Genomic DNA, 27,382 nt, shown 5'->3' on the forward strand with positions numbered 1-27,382 from the left:
GAACACATTCTCATATATAGACTTATCCAAAAATAGAAAGATTTCACTATATTACACACGCAATAGGATGCATAGGGATAATTATAAGAACAATCCCCAGTAAAAGTAGTAAGTTTATTTTAAATTAAGTTTCAAGCATTTATTAGCTGTATAATCTTGATGAGTTGCTTAACCTTCAAGATTCATTTTCCTGGGGCCAGCCTGGTGGCATAGCAGTTGAGTTCCCAAGTTCTGCTTCAGCAGTCTGGGGTATGCTAGTTCAGATCCTGGGCGCAGACCTACTCACTGCTCATCAAGCCATGTTGAAGTGGCGTCCTACAGAAAAGAATCAGAAGGACCTACAACTAGGATATACAACTATGTACTGGGGCTTTGGAGAGAAAAAAGGAAAAAGGGGGGAAAGATTGGCAACAGATGTTAGATCAGGGCCAGTCTTTCTCAAAAAAGAAAAAAGATTCATTTTCCTTACATATTAAATTGTGCCTACTTCTCAGAGCTTTTTTATAACTATAATAAGCTGAAGAAATAACTAAATAGATGTTTGGTACATGGTCAGAGATTGCTATATACTAGCTCTCCTTTTAGGCCTTTACAACAAGCACAGCAACAACAAAACAAATATACAAACAGAAAATAAATCACAGCTATGATAACCTAATATTGTGATTGTATTCATTATATTATTTACATAATCTATATTACATGATCTATCATATATTTATAATATTGTATATTACATATTAACATTTTATATTGACAGTATATATATAGATATATATAATTTCTATAATGCCCTCTATACTAAGATTTTTTTAAGGATAACTTAAAACACTAGTTATTAAAAATTATAGTGGGATAATAATGTCCTACCATGCCTGTGAGAGGATAGAAATTTGCAAAATAAAGCAGAATAATTACCACATAGAGAATCAAGAAGACTAATGATACTTCTGAAAGTCAACTTTAAGTCTGACTCCCGTGTGTTCCAGGACATCTTATTAAAACATTGCTGCTACGTTTCCCTGAGAGAATAAAATGTTGCTGAAGGTCAAGTAGGACCGATAGAGGACATGGAATTTTTTCCTTTTATGGATTCATGAGAATAACATCCTGTAAGTTACCATTTAATTCCCATGATTCTGAACCACTGGGAAGAGATTTGAGGACAAGAGAATCAGATTCAGAAATTAATTATTCTGTAAGGTTTGAAGGCTTCAGGGGTAATTTACAGGTAGCAGAAGGTTCTCCTCTCAGGGGTGGAGTTTATTGTTTTGTTGCATGGATTCTGATTTACCAGCTTCTGTCTGCTGTCCTGCCTCCAGCAGCCTCTAGCACTGGGGTCTTGCAATAAGTTTCAGACAGGAGCTGAGGTGAAGTAGAGAAAGGGGTGGTTGAGGAGGAGTAGAGAGGGAAAATTGCCTGTGCTTTTTATGGGACTTTTAGCTGTTTTTTGGAAAATAACAACTATTCTGTGGTATGGTCAGATTTCTTAGGAGCTGCAATCTAAGATCCAGAATGGCAGAAACTTTTCCCTGTTTTGTCCACTACTATATCGCACACCCAGAACTATGTTTGGCACATAGTTGATGCTCAACACAAAAGTTTTAATAAATGACTGTATGAATCATCATTTCGTCTGACTTAAGAATTTCCTGTTGGGGCCGGCCCCGCAGCTTAGCAGTTGAGTGCACGCGCTCCGCTGCTGGCTGCCCGGGTTCGGATCCCAGGCGCCCACTGCCGCGCCGCTTCTCTGGCCATGCTGAGGTGGCGTCCCACATACAGCAACTAGAAGGATGTGCAGCTATGACATACGACTATCTACTGGGGCTTTGGGGGAAAAAAAATAAATAAAATTAAAAAAAAAAAAAGAATTTCCTATTGTTTTTCTTGCAAGCTAGATAGGATCACCTGGTTTTAACATGTACCTGGACGATGCACGTGTTTGCTCTACTCTTTGGGCCTAACACCTTGTACCTCCTGGTTGTTGTTGCCTGCATCAGTCTTGCAGGCAGGTTTGCCTCCTGGAGTCTTTCCTAAAGTTCTGGTAACTAGATCTCCAATAATCCTTTTTCTACTTATTTCTTCCATACAGATCCCTAGTTGTTGTAGTCCTAGAATGGACTGATGCATTGACCAAAGCTCTTTGGTACAAACAATATAATCTGTACTATTTAAAGTAAAGAGACTTATTAAGAGATATAGAAATTAGTTCACAGGATTGAAGAAAGGGCTCTATACTGAGCTCTTAAAAAGAACTTCTAAAACCCCACCATAGAACTGGAATATCAAAGGTCTTACTGCTTCTGCCGTTATCAGGAATAACTATATAAGGAAACTGTCATTCTGGCTGCTGGGTTCAGAACTATACTGCCTTTGCCATTATCTGCGAAAGGAAAATTTCTGTCTCCAAACCGTGCTTGTTTTCCAAGAAGAATTTCATAAAAGGCCATGCTTGCATGAATCTCATAGGAAACCTAAAACACATCTAGAAGGCTAACTGCAAGGGACTCTGGGAAATGTAGATGTAACTTTTAATTTACTAGACAGTGAAAAGTCTGTAAAAAGAAAGCATGGTGTTTGAAATTGTTGTTGAGTCAACCGATTCGCAGTATCCAGCACAAAGTATTTGTAAACTTAGATCATAGATATGCATTAACACTTCCAAAAGAAGAATACGGCAAGTTTTTTGCAGAAATACATGAATATATAAATAAATTTTTGAATTCGCATATACCAAAATGGTAATGATGGTCATTTTTAGATAGATAGATTACCAGTAAATTTACTTTCTTGTTAGTATATAAAATTCTTCTGAGTCATATAAGATAATACATGGAAAGGTCTTAACAGAAGACCCGGCAATAAAGAAGTACTCATAAATGTTAACTATTCATATATATAAAATCAATATAAAGCAAATAAATCACCTTACACGGGGTGCTTATCAATTACACAGAAATTGTGAATTATTGTAATTATTATTTTTTAACTCTCTGAATTTGTTTGACTTTTAAAACGACTGCACATTAATACTATGGAGAGAAAAAAAAATTACATATATCTTTCTCTATGCATCTACCTATATGTTGTATGTTTATATAGTTCTTTTACCTTAGAAGTAAATTCAGAAACATTTACCCTTCCATGAAAGATCAACAGAAAGGCTGTAAATAGGAAAGCCCTGCAGATGCTTTATTTTACATTCTCTTCACCCCAGAGGACAACTAAGGAAAAAAGAAACTCTGAATGAAGACGATGATGGTGGTGGTGGTGGCAATTATAAATGTTTACTGAGTGGTTTTTTTTTTTTGTGCCCCCACTGTGCTAACTGCTCTTAGAGACAATTCTCCATGGATCGCTTGCATTTCTGCATGTCTTGAGAGAAGAGACACTGACTGTTTTTTATTCCATGCTTTCTTTTCAGAGATTCTGTGTAGTAAATATCCTTGGAAGATAAAAAGAGTGCCTCCCTCTGGAGCAAAGGGCAAGTATGTTCACTGTCAAGTGTAATAAAGAAAATGTCTCTCTACAGGGCAAATGTCAGGTATGCATCCTGTCCATTACACAATATTTGGGCTTTCTAAGCTGGGCCAAATTCCTCTCCTGTAATGCAAACTGCTGCCTGTGCAGGAATCATCTGGCCGTCTTCTCTTCGCCCTGTGGGAAATGGCACATATGCTGGTACTCTGGCTATTGCTATGACAATGAGTAATAAACTGCTCATTGTCTCTGACACAGGAGCCTCGTGTCTTCTGCCAGCATTCAGGAAGCTGTGAGGCTTACTTGTTAGTTTGTGAAGAAGGTAAAATCTCAGACCCTGCATGGTTCTTGCAAGGTGTTCTGTATTAAATAACTTGTTTAATCATCAAAACAAACCTATCAAGAAGGAACTACTATTACCCACATTTTGTACAGATGAGGACACTAGTACAGTGATGTCAAATAATTTGCCTTTCGTCACATAGAAATTTAGTGGTAGACTCAGAATTGAAATTTATTCTGGTTCTAGAGTCTGAGTGCTAAACCACCAAGGAAAGCAGATTTCATGATCAGTGCGCAGTTTTTAGTTTTTGTTCTGTTTGTTGTAAGGGAAAGATGGAATAATAATTTCAGAGACTGAAAATAATTGCAGCGTGTTTAGTTGGAAAACTGCTTGACTTGTTCCCAATACTTCTCAATGCCATACCAGTTAATCAATATCAGTCTTCTATCTAGCCTGGGCAATCTCTTCACAGGAGCATTATTCCTGCCCTCAAATTTGCTAGTGATACTTTCCTAGTTATAAATTACTCTGTGAATCTATTCTCCTCCATACTCTTATTTCTCTTTTAATTCTCATCAGCTTAACATTAATATTTAAACATTTAGAAGTCACTAACGCCCCAAGACCTAGAATGTTCTCTCTCATTCCTCACTTTTCCTATTCCTCCTCATTCTTCTAGACAATATCTTGTCTCCCTAATAAAAAAAAAAGGCTGATCTTTCCCAAAAATCCATTCCCAGGCCCCATCCCCACACCTCACCTTACCTCTATGCTTGCACAGCCCTCTGTGCTTTCTCTACGAAAGTTTTATCACACTTTTTCGGTAACTGTATTTATTTGCGCTAGTTCCCATCTCCCAAATTCACAGCCAGTATTACTGGCCTCCTTGAGGCAGAAACTTTGTTTTTAATCTTAATTTCCCTGGCACCTAACCTCCTTCTAATATTTAAATTTATAAACTTTTGTTGAACTAAGCTTTATTATCGGATGCAGCTAAACCTATCAAATTTTCCCCTTTTCTGAATTATTCGGGCAGGCCGACATCACCACAAAATTTCTGGTATAAAGCAGCACTTCCTAAATGTAGTAGTAGTTAACGTAAAATCAATGAGTTAAATTAGGCTTGGTTTTCTTTTTTTAATTTCTCATAAATTTCTTCAAATTTCAATATATGCCATTACAACATCAAGTTAGTACTCTCGGATAACACTTTACTTCCCAAAGAATAGTCTGCTATATATGTTTATGTTCAAAGCAGTGTCCACTGCATTGTACTGTTTTTTTCTTCTATGGAGCTGCATGCATCATGGTAGGGACAGGATAAGAATAACATTAGTCTAAGAATAAATATGACAGGACACATAGAGGTTATTCAATATCAGTAAGTCAAATGGCTTAAATTTGGAAAATATGTGGATTACAACTTAGAATTATGTAAAATAATGAGGGAAAATAAAGTCAATATGTCTTGACTTCTAATCTTAACATTGTATGAAATTAAAGCTTATTTTTTTCATAGATATGTTTCTACCATGGATGTATTCAAAAACTATTACAGATATTTCAAAACACATAGAAATAAGAACTCACATAAACCAAGAGCTTTTCATTTCACTCAAAAGGGTCATATACTTTACCTCCCTTAATCCTTAAAACAGCTTTGTGTGGTATATTATGTTTGTATGTATTATAAGTGAGAAAAGGAGATTAAAATTTCTTAAGTGGGGAAAAGCAATTTAGCCTAAGTATGCTGCGTCTAAACTCTAAGAAATATCTTGAAAAGTCATATATAAATCACTGCTTCTAAGAACGTGGTTCTTGTCACTCTAGTGCTTTGAATAATAACTGTTTCCTGAAAAGTGGTTGGTGGGGGAAAGAGATCCTTGGTCAAACACAGTGGAAATGCTTCACGAAGCAAAGGTAAGCATCACTAAAGGATTACGTAGAATTTTGCAATATCACAGAGTATATCTGACTAGAGTTTTCCCTTATTTTCCAGTGTCCAATGGATAAGGATTCCATGCACCAACAATTTAAAGAAAAAATACTATTAATTTTAATAGGATGACATGCATTTTTTTCCAATAAAAACATTTACATCGTATTATCTAAGTAATTGAAAAAAAATGTTCCCCATATAATGAATTAAAACTATGAAATGCATCTTATAATTGCTTAAAAGGAAAATAATTTAATCTTTGACATAATAGGTAAAACACCAAATTAATCCTTCACAGTTAGACAAAGAAATGAATGTCTACTCTGCCTTATAGAAGTCACCGAATGTAATATCACTCACAGAGTTACAAATCCTTTTTGTATAAAATTTATATTCTTCATAATTCAAAAAAATTTCAAATAACTTACGAAATACTTAAATATTATTACATTAAATGTTAAGCTAAGATCTTGGGTAAGAAGGAAGAAATATATATTTTAAAAGCCCAAGTAAATATAATATCTTTAATAAAGTCAAATTTCATGTTTAAAGCACCTGGGGAGTTAAAGCAAGAAGAGAAAACTGATAGACCATATAATTTTTCATTGGCGGGTAAAACAAGGACTTGTGCAAAAAAAAAAAGGAATGTTCACATGACCATTTCAAGAACTGCTCTTTGAGAAAGGCTAACCACTGCAAGTAAGTGAAGTTATATCGTCAAGCCATCAAACACATTTTGGTTAATATTACTTGATATTTCTTGAAACATGACATTCAACTATTTCAGGAGACAGTTCCTGGAATTTTTTTAAAACTTCTTCAGGAAACCATTTAGCTCTGTTAAAAGTCTAGAATAAAAATATTTTGTATTGGTGATTGAAGGAAAGATCACTGTTGAGATGTTAGTGTGCAGGTTAAAAAAAACACAACATTGAATTATGTAAAGAAAAGCCTGAACGATATCCATTTGATATTACACACAACATTAAATCATTATTTACTAGAAAAAAAATTAAATCCAGTTATTCTGGGTTGTTTTCCCATCACCAAACCTATTGTACCTTTATTTTTTTTAGATAGCACTGCCTCCTGGTGGGCAAAGTGAGTTGCAAAATTAATCATTCTGGAAGCAAAATAAAGGACCCATTGGATGAGATGATTTATTGGTATCCTTTTGAAAACTAGAAAATGTATGCAAAAGGGCGGAGGAAGATGACGTGTTTGGCGTAATATAAATTGAATCTTTCTTGGCATAAATGAGAAACATGATCAGATACTTTTTGAAACCGCTTCTGGTTGATGATAATAGCATTATTAGGTAGAGAAAGACGTTTGTCTTCCTGTTTACTGTGGCAGGACGACATACATCAGGATCATCTACAATTGTACCAAGTTGTTTAAATAAATTTTTTAAAGAATGGAGGATGAATATTACCTTAACTCCCAGAGAAAAGTTACTACTTACATTGAAATGTATACTATTGAAAGTTATTTAGTAAGGCATTTGGGGGCATCATTTAGATTATTTATAGTGGATGTATTTCCATTAGTTTATTTTTACTTTATGGTGTTATACATTAGAACTTAAATTGTTACATTTTTGAAAACTTATCAAAGTAAGAATTACTATCTTATGTATATAATGGCTTCCAGAATTTGCATCTATGTATTATCATTTTTATTTCAAAAACTTACTTATGTTATCACAAAAATTCACAAAAACATCATTCACATAAAGAGATATGACTACTTTTTTTTAAGTAGTAAAAGATCATAAATGGAACAGATGTCAACTAATCAAATCAGAAAAGTCTGATAATGTGTTCATAATAATCGGGAATGGCATTTTTTATTGATTTGTTACTCAACAATCAATTTATATGCATATTGTTAAATTAGGTGTAAAGTGAAATGGGTTGAAATATTTGAGATGCTCATATTGGTAAAGAGGTGCCAATCATACACTATTAAGTTGTGCATATATGACATTGATATTTTGCTGCAAGGTAATCAATAATTACTCATGAGAATATATTTTATCCTCATTTAATCTTAAAAGTGTGTTTTTAATAAAACAAATAGAGTGAAAAAAGAATTGTTCTGATATAATACAATTGTTGTGGAATAAAATGTACGTAAAACAACTATTGCTCCCTCACATTCTTTTACAACATTTAATTATTTTTTAAAAATTATTATCACAAGTCTGCCATAAGTATACTTGTCTCGGGTTTATCTGGTATTATTGGTTGCAAAAAACAAACAAATAAACAAAACTATCAACCCTTTGGTTGACATTTTCTAGAGATTGTGTTTTCTTGTCTTTTAGGTGCTTGGACTTCCTAAGGATTATAACTATGGAATAAGATAGACAAAAACCAGTTTTCATAAATCCTACAAACAATTATTTGTCTCAGCAATAGCATTCTAAACTGAATACCAAAGAAATGAACATTCATAGTGTATGATATTGTAATCTGTTAAAAATATAGCAACTCTGAATTTCATATAATGGTAATAATCTCTATTTCAGGTATTACTTATTGTACTGACTATATTTTATTTCCTAAACATAAAAACATACAACAATTAGACAAAAATTCTCATAAAGGACTCATATATATAAATTACTATCTTTCAGTTTTACCTGACATTTTCATTTGTTAATGTAATGTGTCCAATGGCTTTTAGGAATAAGGATTTGAAGGTCTATTCCTATCTGCTCACTGTTCCTGACTAGCTACTTGACCTTGAAGAAGTAAGCTAACCTCAGGAACACTGTGAGATTATCCTAGTGAAAAGAGCTCTGAATATTCAGACATCCCATACTAGGAGTTTAGCATTCTAACTTCATAGCAATGCCCCTTTTGGTATAATTGATATATATATATATATATACACATATCACTGTATGTATCAGATGATGTTCAGTGCTCTCAGTTGCCAATTTTGTGATGTAGGAAACAAAGGAGAATCTGAACCCATAGTTGTATAAAAATAAATAGAAAATAGCGTGCATTTGTGCCCGTGTGTGTGTGTGTGTGTGTGTGTATAAACACGGCTCCAGAGTACTTTAATAGCATTTATTGTCCCAAACACACACTTTTAATTGATTAGGTATGATCTTAACAATATTTTTTCTTATTGTTCAATATATATAAGAATGTATGTACCATAGGCAGAACAATTGTGCAACTTAACTTTTTCATATACACAAATACAAATGACATAATATTTGTCATGTTCTCATGAACTTACTAAGAATCGTAGACTTGAGGGGTGGAGTCAAGATGGCGGCGTAGGCAGACTCTGAACTCACCTCCTCCCGTGGACACAACCAATTTACAACTACTCGTGGAAAAATTACCCCTGAGACAGAACTGAAAACTGGATAAAAGGAACTCCTGCAACAACAGACAATCCTAACTGGGGTAGAAGAGGCAGAAACTCCCTTCCGGAGAGGAAAAACGCCGCCTTCACAAGCCTCCAGCTTCACGGCCGCTGGGAGCAGCTCACAGGTACGCAGCCTCCCTGGAGGCGCGGGGCTCTGAGCCGGGAGCGCCCCCGCTGTGGACATTTTGTGGACCCAGCACAATCGAGACCAGCGGCATAATATCTGACTTTGCCTGCTACTAAAACATTGGGGAGTACCCCCAGAAAACCCGGTTCACAAAGAAACTAAAACTGGCTCTTAAAGGGCCCACACACAAACTCACCCGTTCCAGAAAGCATCCTAAAATCACCAGAAAGAAAGGTACACAGTGCTTTGGTGACAAGAGACTCACCTAATAGGCCCTGAGTGCATCTCGGTGAGGGGTGAGACCTCTCCAGGGACTGGGACATTGGCGGTGGCCATTGTTGTGGCCTGGTGTGAGCGTGCTGACACAGACGCCATTGGAGTTCTCCCTGAGGCCTGCTAGCCCAGGGTCTACTCCACTCGCTAGAGCACCGATTTAATCCAGCTCAGCCAGGGCAGGCAGCCCACCCTAGAGACTGGCCCCACCCAACAACAAGCCCTCAGGCAACTTGTGGGCCTGCATAGATTGGTGACTGGATTCTCTGCAGCCTGGCAACTGAGCCGACTTGAGCGGGGCAGGGTGTGCACAAGGAGCGGGTGGAGACTGTGGGGCAGTGGCGGAGTGTGTGGGGCTCCCGCCGTGGAGAGACTGGGTCCGCTTGGGGAGGTCGGGGTGCTCACACGGGGCAGGACTGTGTTGACTGTGTGTGTGGACCTGTGGGCAACACGGCTTGTCAGCTGCAGAAGACTTGTGCTTCTCAAAGACCCACATAGGAGGTTTGCCTCACCTTCCAAAGCCTGAAACAATTGGGTTCTCCTGTGCCTGAGGCCAGCCCCACCCAGCTGCAATCCTCAGAGAGCTGACAAGAGACCTAATAGGCAAGAGGCTTACAGCAATTGTAAGGCCCTGAGCCTAACAACCTGCCACGCTGGGGGCCTACTCAGTTAAAAGAAATACTGCAACATAAATGTGGTATTAGAGCTTACAGCCAACAGTGCTGGGGCTCCCCACACTTGATAAAGAGACTGAAGGGCCCACAACAACTACAAGCAGCTGAGCATTACAACAGCTGGCCAGGAGCATAACTCAGCCTCCCTGGGCACCTACAGGGAGAGCTAACAGGCCACAATAGAAGGACACACGTAGCCCACATAGGGGCCACCCCTGGAACATTGAGAACTGAGGGAAGCACACTGGAAGCCTCCTAAGGCATCACTTACATAAGGTCACCTATCCAAGAGCAGAGACGTAGCTGACCTACCTAATACATAGACACAAGCACAGGGAAAGAGGCAAAATGAGGAGGCAAAAGAATACATTCCAAGTAAGGGAACAGGACAAAACCCCAGAAAAGGAACTAAGTGAAACAGAAATGAGCAACCTACCCGACAGAGAGTTCAAACTAAGAGTGTTAAGGATGCTCACTGATCTGGGGAGAAGAATAGATGAACTCAGTGAGAATGTCAACAAAGAAATGGAAGATACAAAAAAGAACCAATCAGAAATGAAGAATACAATACTGGAAATGAAAAATTCATTAGAGGGACTCAAAAGCAGAGTAGAGGATACAGAAGAACGGATCTGTGAGCTGGACAAAAGACTAGAAGAAATTACCCAAGGTGAACAGGTAAAAGAGAAAAGAATTAAAAAGAGTGAGGACAGTCTAAGGGACCTCTGGGACAACATCAAGCACACTAACATCCGTGTTATAGGTGTCCCGGAAGGAGAAGAGCGAGACAAGGGGGCAGAGAATCTATTTCAAGAAATAATAGATGAAAAATTCCCTAACCTAAGGAAGGAAACAGAGATCCAGGTACAGGAGGCACAGAGAGCCCCAAACAAGATAAACCCAAAGAGGCCCACACCAAGACACATCATAATCACAACGTCCAGAATTAAAGATAAAGAGAGAATCCTAAAAGCCGCAAGAGAATGGCAAGTTACATACAAAGGAAACCCCATAAGGCTATCAGCTGACTTCTCAGCAGAAACCTTACAGGCTAGAAGAGAATGGCACGATATATTTAAAGTGCTAAAAGGAAAAAACTTACAGCCAAGAATACTCTACCCAGCAAGGCTATCATTCAAAATGGAAGGAGAGATCAAAATTTTCCCAGATAAGCAAAAATTAAAGGAGTTTGTCACCAAGAAACCAGTGCTACAAGAAATGTTAAAGGGACTGATTTAAGGGGAAAAGAGAAGACCACAAATCAGAAAAATTATCTATTTCCATGATAAGAGGGAAATGGATACAAATGCACAAAAAAGAGGTTAGATATGATATCAAAAACATAAAATGAGGGAGGAGGGGAGTTAAAGAGTACAGCTTTCAGACAGAGGTCAAACTAAAGTGACCATCAATTCTGTATAGAAGAAGTAAGGAACAGAGAAGGACTACTAAAACACTGAGAAAAAAAAAAAAAGTTAAAAAATGGCAGTAAGTACATACTTATCAATAGTTACTTTAAACATCAATGGACTAAATGCTCCAATTAAAAGGCATAGGGTGGCTGACTGGATAAAAAAACAAGACCCATATATATGCTGCATACAAGAGACACACTTCAGACCTAAAGACACTCACAAACTGAAAGTGAAGGGATGGAAAAAGATACTCCACGCAAATGGCAATGAAAAGAAAGCTGGGGTAGCAGTACTCATATCAGACAAAATAGACTTTAAAACAAAAACTGTAGAAAGAGACAAAGAAGGGCATTACATAATGATCAAGGGAACCATTCAACAAGAGGATATAACACTTGTAAATATCTATGCACCCAATGTAGGTGCACCTAAATATATAAAGCAATTATTAACAGACATAAAAACAGAAATAGACAGTAACAGAATAATAGTAGGGGACTTTAACCCTCCACTTACACCAACGGATAGATCATCCAAACAGAAGATCAATAAGTAAACATTGGCCTTAAACGACACACTAGAACAGATGGACCTAGTAGATATATACAGAGCATTCCATCCAAAAACCGAAGAATACACGTTCTTTTCAAATGCACATGGACCATTCTCCAGGATTGATCACATATGAGGCCACAAAACAAGTCTCCATAAATTAAAGAAGATTGAAATAATACCAAGCATCTTTTCTGCCCACAACAGTATGAAACTAGAAATCAACTATAGGAAGAAAATCAGAAAAGCCACAAATACATAGAGATTAAACTAAATGCTACTGAACAACGACTGGGTTAACGAAGAAATCAAAGAAGAAATCAAAAAATATCTGGAGACAAATGAAAATGAAAATAGGACATGCCAGAGTTTATGGGATACAGCGAAAGCAGTTCTAAGAGGGAAGTTTATAGCGATACAGGCCTATCTCAACAAACAAGAAAAATCTCAAATAAACAATCTAACAATGCACCTAAAGGAACTAGAAAACGAAGAACAAACAAAGCCCAAAATCAGTAGAAGAAGGGAAATAATAAAAATCAGAGCAGAAATAAATGAAATAGAAACCAAAAACACAATAGAAAAAATTAATAAAACCAAGAGCTGGTTCTTTGAAAAGATCAACAAAATTGACAAACCTTTAGCTAGACTCACCAAGAAAAAAAGAGAGAAGGCACAAATAAGTAAAATCAGAAATGAAAGAGGAGAGGTTACAACAGACACCTCAGAAATACAAAAGATTATAAGAGAATACTATGAAAAGCTATATGCCAACAAATTCAACAATCTGGAAGAAATGGATAAATTCTTAGAATCATACAACCTTCCAAAACTGGATCAAGAAGAAGTAGAGAATTTGAATAGACCAATCACCAGTAAGGAGATCGAAACAGTAATCAAAAACCTCCCCAAAAATAAAAGTCCAGGACCAGACGGCTTCCCTGGTGAATTCTACCAAACATTCAAAGAAGACTTAATACCTATCCTTCTCAAACTCTTCCAAAAATTGAGGAGAGGGGGAAGCTCCCTAACTCATTCTACGAAGCTGACATTACCCTGATACCAAAACCAGACAAGGACAACACACAAAAAAAGAAAATTACAGGCCAATATCACTGATGAACATCGATGTGAAAATCCTCAACAAAATACTAGCAAATCGCATACAACAATACGTTAAAAAGATTATACACCATGATCAAGTGGGATTTATTCCAGGTATGCAGGGATGGTTTAACATTCGCAAATCAATCAACGTAATACACCACATTAATAAAATGAAGAATAAAAATCACATGATCATCTCAATAGATGCAGAGAAAGCATTTGACAAGATACAGCATCCATTTATGATAAAAACTCTGAATAAAATGGGTATAGAAGGAAAGTATCTCAACATAATAAAGGCCATATATGAGAAACCCACAGCTAATATCATCCTCAATGGTGAAAAACTGAAAGCTATCTCTCTAAGAACAGGAACCAGACAAGGATGCCCACTGTCACCACTCCTATTTAACACAGTATTGGAAGTCCTAGCCAGAGCAATCAGGCAAGAGAAAGAAATAAAAGGGATCCAAATTGGAAAGGAAGAAGTGAAAATGTCACTATTTGCAGATGACATGATTTTATATATAGAAAACCCTAAAGAATCCACCAGAAAACTTTTAGAAGTAATAAACGAATATGGTAAAGTTGCAGGATACAAAATCAACATACAAAAATCAGTTGCATTTCTGTACACTAACAACGAAGTAGCAGAAAGAGAAATTAAGAATACCATCCCATTTACAATTGCAACAAAAAGAATAAAATACCTAGGAATAAACTTAACCAAGAGGTGAAAGATCTGTATACTGAAAACTATAAAACATTTCTGAAAGAAATTGAAGAAGACACAAAGAAATGGAAAGATATTCCGTGCTCTTGGATTGGAAGAATTAACATAGTTAAAATGTCCATACTTCCTAAAGCCATCTATAGATTCAATGCAATCCCTATGAAAGTTCCAACAACATTTTTCACAGAAATAGAACAAAGAATCCTAAAATTTATATGGAACAACAACAGACCTCGAATAGCTAAAGGAATCCTGAGAAAAAAGAACAAAGCTGGAGGTATCACACTCCCTGATTTCAAAATATACTACAAAGCTATAGTAACCAAAACAGCATGGTACTGGCACAAAAACAGACACACAGATCAATGGAATAGAATCGAAAGCCCAGAAATAAACCCACACATCTATGGATAGCTAATCTTTGACAAAGGAACCAAGAACATACAATGGGGAAAAGAAAGTCTCTTCAACAAATGGTGTTGGGAAAACTGGATAGCCACATGCAAAAAAATGAAAGTAGACCCTTACCTTACACCATGCACAAAAATTAACTCCAAATGGATTAAAGACTTGAATGTAAGACCTGAAACTATGAAACTTCTAGAAGAAAACATAGGCAGTTCGCTCTTCCACATCGGTCTTAGCAACATCTCTTCAAACACCACATCTGACCGGGCAAGAGAAACAATAGAAAAAATAAACAAACGGGACTAAATCAAACTAAAAAGCTTCTGCACAGCAAAGGAAACCATCAACAAAACGAAAAGACAACCTAACAATTGGGAGAAGATATTTGCAAACCATACATCTGATAAGGGCTTAATCTCCAAAATATATAAAGAACTCATGCATCTCAACAACGAAAAAACTACCAACCCAATTAAAAAATGGGCAAAAGACCTGAACAGACATTTCTCCAAAGAAGATATAGAGATGGCCAACAGACACATGAAAAGATGTTCAAAATCACTAACTATCAGGGAAATGCAAATCAAAACTACAATGAGATATCACCTCACGCCCGTCAGAATGGCTATAATTAACAAGACAGGAAACAATACGTGTTGGAGAGGATGTGGAGAAAAGGGAACTCTCATACACTGCTGGTGGGAGTGCAAACTGGTGCAGCCACTATGGAAAACAGTATGGAGATTCCTCAAAAAATCAAGGATAGAACTACCATATGATCCAGCTATCCCACTGCTGGGTATTTATCCAAAGAACTTGAAAACACCAATTTGCAAAGGTACATGCACCCCTGTGTTCATTGCAGCATTATTCACAATAGCCAAGACTTGGAAGCAACCTAAGTGCCCATCAAGGGATGAATGGATAAAGAAGCTGTGGTATATATACACAATGGAATACTACTCAGCCATAAGAAACGATGAAATCCAGCCATTTGTGACAACATGGATGGACATTGAGGGTATAATGCAAAGTGAAATAAGTCAGAGGGAGAAGGTCAAATACCGTATGATTTCCTTCATTAAGTAGTAGATAATAACAACAATAAACAAACACATAGGGACAGAGAGTGGATTGGTGGTTACCAGAGGGGAAGGGGGGAGGGAGGAGGGTGAAAGGGATAATTCGGCACATGTGTGTTGTGATGGGTTGTAATTAGTATTTTGGTGGTGAACATGATGTAGTCCATGCAGAAATAGAAGTACAATGATGTACACCTGAAATTTTTACAATGTTATAAACCAATGTTACTACAATAAACAAAAAATTAAAAAAAAAAAATAGAATCGTAGACTTGAAGGATAAATGTTTGTAATAATAGCATTGTCCAATGTCCTTATAGAACTATAAGCCTTGGAATTTCAGATATGTAAATGACTTTTGATATCATAGGGTATGTTTGCTAATATTCACCATAAAAGAAGAATTACTTCTGGAGGGGTTAAGTCACTTATCAAAGATCACAAGTATTTAGTGAACAAGCTGGCACAATTCTTACATATGTCCCTTAGAACATTAGTATGTCACATTTATCGTTATCTATTTTTTTCTTAAAGTTACAAAGCACTGAGCAGTATTTTATAAATTGGCAGTAGGGAAAATACTTGCAACCATGCCGTGAAAGAAAAATAACACATAAATAATAAAATTCACATATATCAATTCATGAAAATGTAAAAAGCATTGCTAATAAGAGTGTGCTAAATTTACCTAGCGTACAATTGGTAATTGGTTAAATAAAATATGATCTATTTTAAAACAGAACAAAAATGATAGTATTGATCTGATGTGATTTCTCAAACTGCTGTCATGTTTGAATGCTAAATCTGATCAAATAATGTGTGTTTGATGATCAAAATGAGATAATATACGTAAAAAGTTCAGCACAGTGTTTGACATGTATTAGACATTTAATAAAAGATGAGTGTTAATAATATAACATGTAAGTGACCATTAGGGAACTAACTTCAGTTCTCAGTCTCGGCCAAATGTAAAGTCTTAACCAAGATAGAACTAGCAATGAAAGTTGAACATAACTTTATTTTAATCACTTCTGAATGGGAAGATCCAAGAGTATCTACTTGAAAAAAGAGGAGGGGAAAATTGTGTGATAAAAGCAACTGGATCTTTCTGGTGAATGAACAGTCAAACATTCTTTTATTGACAGAGTGAAGGTAAAGCTGATACTCAGAGGCATGCTATAGCATAACCATATGCACACTTTCCACAATGATATTATCCTTCTGCTTGTAGTAAACATTTTAAACTATTTTGGAACATGAAAAACTGGACTAAGTTGACAGAATTTTTAAGCTATTTGTAAAGCAAGAATTATTCAAATTTTCCTCAAAAACTGTTATTGTTTCATCACTGAGAACTCTAGAGAGATGTTCTTAAGTGTAAATAAATAAACTAATCACAAATTAAAATATTCTCCTGAGAAATACTGGCAGAGGATAATTGATTTGTTGTGCTCCTTTTTTAGAACTATTCTTCAAAGGAGATTATTTCCTGATAATATTTATAAAATTCTTAATGGATTTTAAACCACAATGTACTCTATTTTAACATATCTGTAATGTCACTGAAGAACAGTATGAAATATGGCTTCCTGAAGAGTGGATCCTTTTTTCAAACCTGTAGGACTATCTTCATTTCCCTGTTATACTCTTCAATGCAGCTTTAAGGGAGGATATCTTAAACATTGTAAACCTCAAAATTGTGTTACGAATGGAGATTAGGCTCTAACTCATTTAACAGTAGGCAATTTAAACACGAAAATCAATTGAGAATCCAATAGCATGCTAAGTATTGAACCAAAGTTCATTTTGTCAATTGAATTCCATATAAATATAATTTTAGAATATGTAAAAAAATATGGATTTTTATGGTATTTCAAAATAATATTAGAATAAGAGTATGTGTGAGTGTCAAATCATTTATCAGTTAGAGATAGAATTGCAAGTTTCCAAACATTTCAATACACATCTCTCTGTACACAGAGGAAAGAGGGACTGATTTTCATGGGACTGTTTTGTGCATTAATGTAATCTCAGGTCATTGGTATCCTGAGATTGGGATTGTTGTCACAAGGAGAGATAGGCACAGAATAAGAAAGAATTTATGCAGGAAATTAGAAGATTAAAGACTTCCTCTGCATATATTCCTGGCAATGTAAATAAAGATGTTCTGGCAAATGAGATTACCAATTAGTCAGGAAGCCTAAAGGATTACTAGCTGAGATTTGCATCAAGTGAGGGCATAGCTCACACTTCAATAATTAGTTATCAAGAAATGTCCAATATTTGATTTTCAGAATTTTTGTCTTTTACCAGTGGGTAAACTATTGCTTTTATGACTCAAATTTTTTTCTCTTAATTTTGACATTTAAAAACATTTTTAAATGGCCATTCATAATTTCCAGGAAGAAAACATTTCAAGATGATTCCCATAAATAGTCAAGAAAGATATGGGGTTCTTCTAAGTAGAGCTAGGCAACAAGTCCTAACGTAACTGTGTATCTCTGATTTACTTACAATTCAGTAGTCTAGAAGCCATAATGTGAGAGTTCTGAACCACGTGTCAGCCAATAACAGTGAAAGAAGTGGCAAACATCATCTTGAAAATTTTATTACATTATAAAAGAAAACATGTCCCTGGATAGTAGTTGGAAAAACATAATTTCTACTACTTCAGATGATACGATTTATGCACCCCAAGGCAATAAAGCATCAAGAAGAAAGCTATACTAAATTCATTTCAACTATAACAGAATTATAAACATGATTTAAGATTAATCTGAAATGCCGGGACCTTTCATGAGAAGGAAAATGTGAACTCAGTATGCTTAAAATGCATATATCATTTAAATGCACATCCTACAGCACATCTTGGAATAGAAATTCCCTTTTGTAACACACAAGTATAAAAATTTGAGTTAACATGAGTGTTTTGAGAATAAATAAGTACAATAATTTCACATATAAAATAACAAGTCATACTTCTGTTTGCTGAAAAAGAACACAAATAGTTTGGAAATCCCTAGAAGGGCAGGCTTACATAATGCATTTGAATAAAATATGTGTAGCAAAATAAGAAAGTATGTCTTTTCATATTCTTCAGTAATATAGATGCACAGAGATGACCAAACATTGAAAAAAATTGTGTGTGTCAGTCAATTGCAGGGAAATGTGCAGAGAAGATTATATGTGGACTTGTTATAAGTAAGCAAGAATAGTATCATCAATCTAGAAACCCTCAGAAGTGTTAACTGCCCTTTTGTCATTTCAGGAGTACATGCAAACTTAGTAACTTCTCCACAGCTATTTGCTTTTTATTTTTGTAGAACGTTGAAAAAAGTAAAACACAATAAAAATATCTTCCATGCAAAAAAGATGGAAGGAAACAGGATAGCTGTGCTTCACTCCATAGTCAGGCTTGGGACCAGGACATATTTGGGAACTGACAGGTGGGTGAAGATGTCCAAAATGTAGAATAAGAGGGACCAGCATCTGAATGGAGAGGCCAGAGGAATTAACCCAGGAGAAATCTGTGAAGTTCCATCACTATGATCAGCAGGAGCAAAAGTTAATGAAAACCTTTTGTTGAAGGATTACAACCTACCTAGAATAACTTATTATCTCAATGAGTAAACTTCAAAATTTAAGAATGTCTGTATGGGGACAAGTGTCTCCCTATGTCCAACTAGAGTTGCCTATGCCATGTTAAAAGCTATCACCAATTTTAGAAAATACATAAACATTTTCTTGCTTTTTCGTAGAAAATAAAACAAGAGAGCAGTGACTAAATAGTTGGTTCTTCATGAGATATATTTTGAAAGGTTCATCTGCTAAATCATAGATGTGATAGAAGGCCAACTCTTACGGGCAATGGTTGGTGGAGGAATTCCATGAGAACAATTCAGGGAATAAACAGGAAATTGTGTTGAAGTTTCCAAAAGCACTATAAGAAGAAAGGAAATTTCAATAGACAATCCCCAATGGCTTTGGAGAATTCCCAAAGGGCTCACTATGGCTTTAAAATCACACTGAACATTTCAAATTTTCATTGTTTTCTCATTTTTATTATCAAAGTTGCATCAAATATTTTTTTCTCTACTTACATGAATTTATGAAACCACGAACTTAAAACAGTCATTCCTTACCTTTGATTCTTGAACTTTCTTGACTTTTTTCCTGCTGGAATTAAAACAGAAATAGGTTAAAATCTGTCAGTGTGTGATCAACAGTCTGATAAATCATCACTATAACTAAAGCACACTTCTCGCCTTAAAAAATACTTAACGTCAAATCTTTTATAGAGTAGTATTCATTCTTGTTGGTTAAATTTTCCTAATAACTGATACATTATATAAATATGGATTTATAAATAAGTAGTTAATGAATAATAAATAAATTATCATGTCTCTCAAGTGTCTTAGGTCATTCCAGCTAATTTCAACAGATATTGAATGATGTCTTCAGAATTTGCTTTCAATGTCTCTGTGTTAATCATAAATTGTTGGTGAGGGAAAAAGTTTAAGGGTAAATAGTGGAGAATTCAGCAAAGAAAAATACAAAAGACATTTCAACTATCTTTCCTTTAATTTATCTTAGAATTGGTCTCTGCCTCACTTCTTTAAGGCTAAAGTTGACAACAATTATATTATTTATTCAAAGGCTGCTTCAGTCAGACCTGTCTTTCAATTTGATATACTCCTTATTAGCTACCAGGCAACTCCAAAAGAATTAGCTTGCTGTCAAGTTTGCAAGTAGAAATTGTGCACTCTGTAACTTCTCAATTAATATGCAGGCGTTCAAGCACAGTTTACTCTGACTAAATGTTACAGGGTCTCACACTAAAAATAGTTTTGAAATATGTTTCCAATAAAAAGTGACAATTATACTTACATGCATATATATACCGAACTGCAGAATTGTATGAATGTCAATAAATTTTGGTAAAATTTATAAACATAGTAAAAAAATGAAGAACTTATTTTGCTGCAAACATTAATTCCAGAGTCAGATTTCAAGAATAAAAATGCATAGTAACAAGCATATATTTATTGAACCAGCTAATCCAATGTATGATTCTATTAGACTTTAAGACTTTGTATTCTAATTCTCTTATCCCATCTCATCGGCCTTTGTGTTTGAATTCAGTACTATCCTTCGTTAATTAATTGATTTTTTTCAGTTCTGATTTATTTTTAATTTGGAGTATCTGCTCTTCATTTAAACTAAAATTTAAATATGAATCACTTGTGTTAAAAAAAATTACTTCATAATTATGAGACAAGCAGTCTTAAATTTTCCAAAGACGTATTTGGTAATGAAAAAATATATCTCTGTCTCTCTCCTCCTCTTTTGCCAATCATTCATTCATCTAGTCATTCATTCTTTTAACAAATATGTGTAGACCAATTTTATGTGCCAGACACATAAAAGCTATAGGCTATAAAGCTATAAGGCTTTAAAAGATGAACAAAAAGAAAAAAATCATGTCCTTATGAAACATACTGAATAATGGTAATAAGTTCTATTTAGAAAAAGATATACCAATCAGTGGTTTTCAGAATGTGGTTCTTGTAACACTAGTGCTTTGCATGATAATAGATGTATCCCGAAAGGTGAGTGATGGGGAGAAAGAGATTCTTGGTCAAATACACAAAGTACATATGTTTTAGAGTGAGTGACTGTAATTTTACATAGGTCTATAATGATGAAATTGACTTTTTAGTAAAATTCTGAATGAGATGAAAGGATGATCCAAGCATATATCTGTGGAAAACATGTTCTAGAAGAGAAAAACAATTGCAAACTTCCTGACAAACAAGAGTTCTTGGCATTGTCAAAAATATCAAGGAGACGATTGTGGCTGGACTGGATTGAGTAAGGGGAGTTTAGTAGGAAATGCAATCAGGGAGGCAACAGGGGTCAGACAGATTAGTACTTGGGGCATTTGTTAGGTCTTTGCATTTCACACTAAGAGAGTTGAGAAAACATTGAAAGTTTCCTCTCAGAGGAGTAACACTATCTGAATTACATTTAAATAGGATCATACTGGCCATTGAGAATAGGTTGAACAGGACAAAATTAGGGGGACCATCAGAGAGAGTATTGCAGTATCCAGGTGAGAGGTAATAATGGCACAGAACAGTGTGGTAGCAGTGGCATTAGAATATCAGTTATAGCTGGCAAGATTTGCTAATGGAATAAATGTTGGGTGTGAGATATAGAACAGACAAGGGTGATTCCAAGGGTCTGAGCCACTAGAAGAATGGAGTTACCTCTAACTAAGATGAGACAGATGGCTGAAAAGGAAATACTTTCATCCCTTCCTCACTTGCTTTCTAATACTCTTCCACTCTGAATTTTTCTCTTATTGTCAGGCATCTACTGTTCTATCTCCTGTACTGATTCCTCCTCATTTCTTCAATTTCTAAATACTAGTTTCCTAGACATTGATCCGTTACCTTTCTTCCATATTGCTCACTCCTTTGGTGATCTTATCTAGCCTTCCGGCTTTAAGCGCCGTCCTTTTCCTGAGGACTCTCAAATTTATGTCTCTAATCAATCCTCCTCATTGAACTTTAGACTCATATTCAACTGTATTTTTGACATCTCTACTTGGAGATCTAATGACAGCCTACCTGCCATGTCCAAAACTGAACTTCTGATCTTCCCTCACTTCTTTGGCCATCGTCTCATCTTCCTCATCTCTCCATCCTTCTAGTTACTCAGACTTTTAGAGGCATCCTTGTCTACTCTGTCTCTTAAGAGATAAAGGGCCTGAAATTTTCGTGAATTTTATTTTTGAACATATTGACTTTGAATATCACTCTGAAGATGCAAAGTAGACAGACAGTTAAAATATCTGGAACTCATGGGAAATATTTCAACAAGACAAGTGTAAATTTAGAAATCACCAGCCAATATGTAGATCATCAGTACTGCATCTGGAGAACATATAGTAGAGCTGAATAATCTAGAACTGAGTACTGGAAACAATTTAAGAATAATATAAAGTTGAATTATCCAACAAAAGAAAATAGAAGGATAGACAAATTATAGGAGAAAAACCCAGCAGAGCATAGAATCATGGAATCCTAGGGAATATATTATGTTGGAGGAAAACTTTAAATAGTATAGTATTCTTCTGAGAGTTCAAGTACAATTATGTCTAAGACAATGCTCATTCCAGTTATTGATATAGATGGAATCATTGACTTAAGAGAAAACACTTTTTTGGTGGTGTTATGGGCTTGGAAGTCAAATTGAAGTTATTCAAGGAAGGAAAGAGAAATTGAGAAATATATGAAGTGGTAAAAATTCAATGGAAGAAAGACAACTAGGAGAGAAAAGCCTAGGATGGTGTGCAGCTGGAGAATAAAGTGAAGTCTATAGAGGTATTGTGTTTTTGTTCATTTGTCTTATTGTTTTACTTTGTTTAATTTTATCATATATTCTTCATATCAGTGAGATTTGTGAATATCTAAATGATAGGAGACATACAGTAGAAATGGAGAGGATTAAGATAAAAGGGAGACATGATATGCCTGATTTTATAAGGTCATTGAAAGGGTGGATGTAATACAGAACACAAATAGGGGCAAAATTTAGGTAGAAGGAGACCCAGTTCCACTAATATAACAGATGGGCACTAAAAGGCATATGGTATAGATGTAGGAGATTTGCAGGTTCGATAGGATGAATTAAACATGTTCCATCTGTGATGAGTTACTTTCTTTATGTAATAGATGGAAAGTTGGCTGAGTGGTGGGGTAAAGTGGTTTGTTAGAAATTTGAGGAGGTAGAGAAGATTTTAAATGTGCTACTTTTTGTGAAAGTAGGTGAGTAGGATAGTTTGGTATTATGGAAATCCTAGTTAAGTTTTGGCAACATAAATTTGTAGTGATACTGATTTAGCCTTATTTGAATCATAGTTAAGTAGGCTTAACACTCACTGATATATTTTTTATATTTGATTGTTAAAACCCAATTCTCTATTTATACAATTGTATATAATTATAAATTACCAATGAAAATATCCTTAAATAGTCTACAAACTGGAAATGTTAAAGAAGTATGTATTTAAAGAAGACACATTAGTAATTAATTTAATGAACTAGGAAGAATGGGAATACACTTATAAAGCAAAAAGTAAACAAGAATAAACTACTCTGCGAAACTCATATGAGAACCCTGTCAGTAGAGAATTATATACATAATTGAGGATTTTCAAAGTAATAACTGTTCCCACTTGCTTCTATGACTAAAATGTTGCAGTACTCAATCTGGCAATATACATTTTCCACAACTTTATTTGATGCACTCCATGTTTTAAATGTTAATTTCCTTAATGAGGAAATGTTAAGGAGAAAATTGTGGTTATTTAACTACATGAGAATTCATAAGAGGTCAGAAAGATTTGTTATCCCATGAACGTGATATATTTGGAAAACATTCTTACATGAGGAAAGCTCAGGTTTTATCCATAATAGCAGAATGCCAATCTCTTGGTATAACTCAACTTTAATGTTCTTTCAAAAGATTTTCTGATACAGTGATCTTGTCTTAAAATAAGAAATATATTTTGGACACGTATCAAAGCTAAATAATAGAAAACCGTTCATGTTTTACATTGTACTACACTATTTCTTGGAAGAATCTCAAAGTGCTATATTAATTACATAAATAGACTCCACAAAATCCAGCTCACTGTTAGAAGTGGGCAAGTTCCCTTGCAGACAGTGTGATAAAGAATAGCAAAAGCAACCTGGGCAGAAGTATGGGTCCAGAAGAAACACATGATTGTATGATATGATCTCCTAAATACTTTTTTTTTAAAAAAGACAACATAATAAATGTAACTTAGCTAAGCCAGTGTAAAATTGTCAATTTGGGCTACACAGCAGTTTTTTAAATAAGATGTGGTGATCCTAAAGCATCTAGGCAAACCAGAGTATAGCCAAATAACACCAATGCACAGGTTGCTGGTCCTTTAAATGGGAACAATGTTATCACTCTAGAAGATATTATTAAGAATATTTCTTTATATATTTTGGATATTAACCCCTTATTGGATATGATTTGCAAATATTTTCTCCCAGTTAGTGGATTGTCTTTTCATTCTGGTGATGGTTTCCTTTGCTGTGCAGAAGCTTTTTAGTTTGATGTAGTCCCATTTGTTTATTTTTTCTTTGTTTCCCTTGCTTAGGGAGACGTGATATTCAAAAAGATACTGCTAAGACTGATGTCAGAGAGTGTCCTGCCTATGTTTTCATCTAGGAGTTTTATGGTTTCACATCTTACATTCAAGTCTTTAATCCATTTGGAGCTAATTTTTGTGTATGGTGTAAGATAATGGCTTACTTTCATTCTTTTGCATGTGGCTGTTCAGTTTTCCCAAAATATGTAAAGAACTTACACAACTCAACAACAAAAAAACAAACAGCCCAATCAAAAAATGAGCAGAAGATATGAATATTTTTCCAAAGAAGATATACAGATGGCCAAAAGGCACATGAAAAGATATTCAACATCACTAACTATTAGGGAAATGCAAATAGAAACTACAATGAGATATCGTCTTACAGCTGTCAGAATGGCTATTTTTAAAAAGACAAGAAGTAAGTGTTGGAGAGGATGTGGAGAAAAAGGAATACTTGTACACGGCTGGTGGGAATTTAAATTGGTACAGCCATTATGGAAAACAGTATGGAGATATCTCAAAAAATTAAAAATAGAAATACCATATGATCCAGCTATTCCACTTCCGGGTATTTATCCAAAGAACACAAAAACAGTAATTCGAAAAATGGATGGAGGGTATTATCCTAAGCGAAATAAGTCAGACAGAGAAAGACCATTACCGTATGACTTCACTCATATGTGAAAGATAAACAAACAGATACATAGATACAGAGAACAGATTGGTGGCTATCAGAGGGGAAGAGAACGGGGGAGGATGAAAGGGGAAAAGGGGCACATGTGTATACGACAGTTGGCAAGTAGACTTTTGGTGGTGAACACGATGCTGTCTATACGGAAGTACCTCTACACAGACATACACTTGAAATTCATAACGTTATGAACCAATATGACCTCAATAAAAAAAAAGAATGTTTCTTATCTAGTATTTGGATTTATGGCATGACATTTTTTAACATCTGATGATGGCTATAACATAAAAATTGATGTCTTATGATCAAACACTAAAACTAAATATCTGGCCACTCTATCTTCAAACATAATTTACCAGGTTCATTCCTTCTCAATGAGAAGCACACGCTCTCTAAAAAGAGAAGAAAGTATCGAAATGCTAAGTGCATCATCTCCACCATAACAGATTTGAGATAATAAACATTAGACGGTCAGTGAATGTCCTCCCTTTCTACACTATAAAGTTTAAATCACTTTAAGGAAAAAGCATGAAAACTATACAGGTAATACTCTGAATAGTTTTTTTTTAATTTACATACATACGATGTTAGATTTATGAGACTAATTATATGCCCTTTGGTCAATACCAGGAATCCCACAGGCTTCCCATCTCATGAGGGGTGTAAGAATGAAGCAAGTGCAGACAGAATTGAATTTGTCCCCTAAAGAGGCAAACCAATTCTCTCTCTGACTTTGAGAGAGTGTACCTAATTTTTCTTTTGAATACACATATAAACAATCTATTTATACTACATGAAGGAAATAGAGGACATCAAATGTGTAAAATGCGTCTTTCCCTCTTTAACATGGGAGTGATAAAGAAAAGATTTCTAGGTTGCTGTTGTTTTTCCTCAGCCCCACGTGACTCAGTTTGCATTTGCCCATTAATAAAAAGCATAGAATAAAGAAGCCGTGCTACTCAGATAATTATCACGATTTAATGAGTATTCTTGCGCACAAAGTAATTTAAAAAGAAAAATCCAGGTGAAGGTTTCTTCCACCTTCTTGCAGCAATATTAGAAAGACATTTTCTTCTTCAGAACACCCCCTTGACCCAAATACAGCATTCCCTTCAGGTGAGTGGGTGACATATGCTGAGAGTATATAGACTTTACCTCTCTTTAAAATCAACGGCAAAAATGAACTTTTTATTTATTTATTTTTCTTCACCTGGAGAGTATAAGGCAGCACACTCAAACTGTATTTAGGTTAATCATGAGCTGACAAAACTAATTTCTGTCACGAGATTTAAGAAAAGTCAAATGTACAGAAGAGCTTTACTGGCATATTGAATAAAGGCCATAATGAATCAACCAAACTTAAAATTAAAAAAATTAACAAAAGATACAAATAAGTCTGTAGTCACCAAAATTAACATGTCCTAGCTGAAGTAAGCTTGCTATCAATCCACATGATTCACACTTGTTCTTAAAGTAAATTGATGTTATCGTTCACCAAAGGTGGCACAAAGGTGTATATATATTCACACACACACACATTAGTGCTATAGAAGCTCAGGTAAGTATATGTAATTTTTTTTTTTTTTTTTGTGGGGAGGATCAGCCCTGAGCTAACATCTATTGCCAATCCTCCTCCTGTTTTTTTCCTTTTTCTCCCCAAAGCCCCAGTAGATAGTTATTTGTCATAGCTGCACATCCTTCTAGTTGCTGTATGTGGGATGCGGCCTCAGCATGGCCAGACAAGTGGTGCATCAGTGCTCGCCCGGGATCAGAACCCAGCCGCCAGTAACAGAGTGCATGCACTTAACGTCTAAGCCATGGGGCCAGCCCCAGTATATGTCATTTTAAACTCATGAATAATGACTAATAGATCCTAATAGTGAAAACAGTCAATGGATGGAAAGAAAGTATATGTAAATATAAATTTTAGTGGCAAACATGCATAGAGGTAAAGCTTATTCATTTTAGAAGCCTACCTAGTTTAAATTCCTTCTTAGAACTCTTCCCTTTTCTCTGATGTAAATATTGTTTC

At 35.3% G+C, this 27,382-nt stretch overlaps 1 protein-coding gene across 4 annotated transcripts in view; it reads right to left on the minus strand.

Annotated features, from left to right (window-relative positions):
• The window catches only part of FSTL5 (follistatin like 5), a 688,045-nt gene that overhangs the window by 576,267 nt on the left and 84,396 nt on the right, over positions 1–27,382 (minus strand). For 2 of the 4 annotated variants that reach the window (XM_058550291.1, XM_058550293.1), the window contains exon 3: positions 19,609–19,639. In XM_058550291.1, the coding sequence (XP_058406274.1) occupies positions 19,609–19,639 (31 nt within the window). Of the gene's footprint in view, positions 1–19,608; positions 19,643–27,382 lie in introns of all 4 variants that reach the window. The other 2 variants (XM_058550290.1, XM_058550292.1) reach the window with 1 other exon arrangement.

This window comes from Diceros bicornis, chromosome 11 (assembly GCF_020826845.1).
Source record: "Diceros bicornis minor isolate mBicDic1 chromosome 11, mDicBic1.mat.cur, whole genome shotgun sequence".
Lineage (NCBI taxonomy): Eukaryota > Metazoa > Chordata > Mammalia > Perissodactyla > Rhinocerotidae > Diceros > Diceros bicornis.